The following is a 4,116-nucleotide window of genomic DNA, read 5'->3' as shown; positions in this document are numbered from 1 at the left end:
GCTTTGACTTTTTTCTCTTCTTATTTGTTTGTTTATTTATTTATTTTTTTGCAAAATTCAGACAACTATCAAGATGGACACTAAATAAGGTCCAATATCTTGCCATCACTTGGTCCTACACGGCTACACCAATACCTTGCAAGCAACATGGTCCTACACCATAAATATAAGGCCCAATATATAGTGACTAGAAACAGAAAAACACTATGTTAGCTTAGGCCGATTGGCCTAACCTTGAGTGGAAATGGTTCAAATTTTCAAATAGTGGTGAAGTTTGAATCAATAGCTAATGCACCAATCTCATATAATAAGTCCAGCTTAACTTTTTACACCGTCCTAGGGTGCACAAGCCGAGCTACTCGAATTCGTATTGATAAAATGTTCGAAATATATGAGCCAAGCGTTTTGAGTTTGAGCTGAGTACGGGCCTCAAATAAACTCGTTTAGTTTTAAGTCTGAGCTTGCGCCTTGTATGTGAAATTCGTCTAGGCTTGTCGAGCCTTATATGTAAAAAACGAGCCTAGTCAAACTTGGGCTCAGGCTTGGCTCGTTTTCCCCTGTCCTCCGTATGAATGGAGTGGGCCCAAACTTTTAAAAGTTTAAGAGCCCACCAAATGTTCATACATCGTGGTTTTACATGACCAAGCCCTACCAGCAATTTTGTTTACACCTGGCCCAAGCCCTTGTATCGCATTCACTTGTACCACATTTCTCAACTCCTTTCTACCAAATTCAGCAGGCCTAATCCAAAGCTATTCTTCTAGCCGTATAATATGAATATAATTCCTGATTCATTCATATATAAAACACTTAAGAGATTGAATATCATACGCTAGTTTGATCCGTTTTGGGAATATTAAGAACAAATTTTCAAGCTCTAGTATGCTCATTATTTATTAGATACTAAAGAGTAGTCACTGACATAAGTCGCATACATCATTCGCAACTACTAAACCTGTCTCATACATGAGTCATTTTTTTTAATATAATTTTATAAGTTCCATTTCTAGAATGAGTCATGGATCCATTAGTTACTAAGTGTTGAATCTACATTTGGATAAGTGTACAGTCTAATGCCGTTAGTTATCATTCTCTTAAACATATGCTCCAAATAGGGGTGTGCATGGGTCGGTTTGGGGCGGTTTTGAGCCAAACCCATAACCATAACCGATATGTCGGTTAATGAATAACCATAACCATAACCGACCCGTTATGGCGGTTATGGTTAATCGGTTTTGTAGGTTATAGTGAGCGGTTATGGGTCAGTTAACCGTAACCATAAAAATGTAATTGGTCTTAAAAGTTTGGTACTGATTATTACAAAAAACAACATGACATATTCTAACAAAGTATATAATCGTTAATATTAATACCAAATATTAAAAAGAATGACATTATATAATCAAACAATGAATTTAACTTCATTTGATAAAAAAAACGTCGAACCAAAAACATCAAAATGATATAATCCAACAACATGCTTGGTGGAAGTTAATCCCAAACATATTGTTGGTTAAATAAATGGGTCGGTTCGGTTATGACGGTTTTGGAATTATCTTTAACCAAAACCGACCCATATTTGACGGTTTTTAAAATTTCATTAAACCGACCCACCGGTTATGTCGGTTATCGGTTAAATCGGTTCGGCTATGTCGGTTATGGTTCGGTTAAACGGCTATGACGGTTAAGTTGCTCACCCTTAGCTCCAAATATGGTTGTCAAATGTGTTATCATAACAACCCATGGACATTACTCAAAATTGCCATCCATCACTGTCCTTCTACCATTAGTTTATGATATATACGTCAACCAATTAGCAAATAATCTAGTTCTTAAATTCGATATAATAAATGTCATTCTTATATTCTATAAAGCGACATGATATATCATTTGGACTCATAATAGTAACTAGTAAATTGCCAAATTTGATGAAATCTAAACATCCTTTTTCCTTGACAATCCATGTTAACACCTTGCTTTTGTTTTTTAGTAACTTATACAATTAGTCCTATATGATTAAACATAAAGCAGACATGATATTAAGGAGATTAAAAGAGTTGTTAATTGACACATCTTCCATTCTACTGTATCCTATGGAGCTGGTGCTGAGTCTGACACCGTCGGCAACCATGTTTCTCGTTTTGGTATTATTCCTTCGGCATCATCATGCATAGAACAGAAGAACGAGTGTTAATTGTTTGTAACATGTTGTTTGTTCAAGCTATCGTGGATCTATCATGTTGGGACTCTGTTGTTGCAAATTGTAATGTTAAAGTTTACGATTATGAATTTTCAGTTCTATTGATTCTCTCAACATTCGCCCACTCCTATCGGTTGGGGAAATCATTAACGCAACTGATTCCGTATGTTGTGCTGAAATTCTTTGGATTCACAATCAAATGTTGGAAAATGGTGTCTAATACTAACAATCCCCTATCATGGTGACAATTTCATTGCAATTTCTGAAAGATAGTATTTAGCTTAATGATCTCCATTTAACTGATTTACAATCTATAAATACAAAGAGTATCCCAGGATTGTAGGGATAGGTTACAACTTTAAATATAGGGATAAACTTCAATATACATCTAATATAATTCAAATATAATCGATATCTATTACACCCCCGCAGTCGAAGCGGGAGGAGGCCGAATGCTGAAACTTACCTGAAGTCTTCAAACAATATCTTTGGGAGACCCTTCGTAAAAATATCTGCTATCTGAAAACGGGTAGGAACGTGAACGATGCGAACGTGACCCCGAAGAACGTGTTCGCGAACAAAGTGGATGTCCAACTCAATATGCTTGGTTCTTTGGTGTTGCACATGATAAATAGATTGCACTGATGTTGTCACAGTAAACCAAGGTGGCCGTGGATATTGGACGTTTCAATTCTGGTAGTAAGTTACGTAGCCAACAAATTTCTTCCACCACATTCGGACGCCTCTATATTCAGCTTCTATATTCAGCTTCCGCACTAGATCGAGATACCGTCGATTGTCGTTTAGACCACCAGGATAGCAGATTATCCCCAAAGTAAACACAATAGCCTGAGGTTGACCGACGAGAGACCGTCGATTGGTATCGAGCCTATTTTCTTATCTCTTCTAACCCTATCAGATCCATTGACCTCCTCCCTCTCCCACACGATCCTAATCTTCCCTCTTCTGCCAATCTCATGGACGGTAAAATCCATCCTGCTGTCACCATCTCAAACATCAAACTCTTCATTCCAATAACCCTAGACAATGAAAGTGCCCAATACAATACGTGGTGGGAATTATTCCGTATCCACTGCACTGTCTACATGGTCGATGATCACTTGAAACCACGAGTCGTCGGACCTACTCCTTCAACCGGCGATAAAGACAAAGGAGCCTCCAGTACCAATCCGACACCCGACCAGTGGAAGAGACTGGATGCCATTGTTCTACAATGGATATATGGCACAATTTCGATCGACCTCCTGCAAACCGTCATGAAGAAACAGACCACCGCCTATGACGCGTGGATTGCTTTGGAAAACCTTTTTCAAGACAACAAAAGCTCGCGTGCCCTCCATCTTCAGACGAAACTCACCAACACTCGACTTGACTCGTTTAAGGATATGGCTGCTTATTGTCAGGAGGTTAAGGTCCTCGCCGATCAATTATCCGACATTGACCTGCCACTTTCTCAAACCCAAATAGTTCTCAAACTGCTCGGGGTTGTGACGGAACAATATAGCACCATTGCAGCCATCATCAGAAACACTGACCCCTTACCGGAGTTTAATTCAGTCCGATCCACCCTATGCCGCGAGGAAACTGAGAAAGCTGCTCAGGCTCTACAGTCTGCTACGGCCGCTAGCCATGCCTTGGCGGCCACTAGCAAACCAGACCCTCAACATGCGGATAGTCCTTCCGGAAATCGTTAAGACCAATATGCGGACAGAAACAACATGGACATAAACAACAATCGAGGCCGAGGCCGCGACAGGACCAGAGGACGCGGCAGAGGTTTTACTGGAAGGGGAGGCGGCTTGTTTCAACAACCGAACTATACCCCGTGGGCCCCGGGCCCCGTTCCTTGGTTATTGGCCAGGAGCTAACCCGACTCACACCCCTTGGCAAAAGTG

General features: G+C 40.0%; 1 protein-coding gene across 1 annotated transcript; it reads left to right on the top strand.

The window, feature by feature from the left end:
- The first annotated feature begins 3,177 nt into the window (after positions 1-3,177).
- On the top strand, positions 3,178-3,915 carry LOC143537607 (uncharacterized). Its single transcript, XM_077031345.1, has one exon. It carries the CDS (start codon positions 3,178-3,180, stop codon positions 3,913-3,915), a length of 738 nt encoding a protein of 245 aa, XP_076887460.1.
- Positions 3,916-4,116: the final 201 nt, after the last annotated feature.

Source organism: Bidens hawaiensis, unplaced genomic scaffold (assembly GCF_021521415.1).
Source record: "Bidens hawaiensis isolate Kalapana, Puna unplaced genomic scaffold, B.hawaiensis_p1.1 tig00011233_1, whole genome shotgun sequence".
Taxonomy (NCBI): domain Eukaryota; kingdom Viridiplantae; phylum Streptophyta; class Magnoliopsida; order Asterales; family Asteraceae; genus Bidens; species Bidens hawaiensis.
This window is presented reverse-complemented; position numbering and strand designations above follow the sequence as displayed.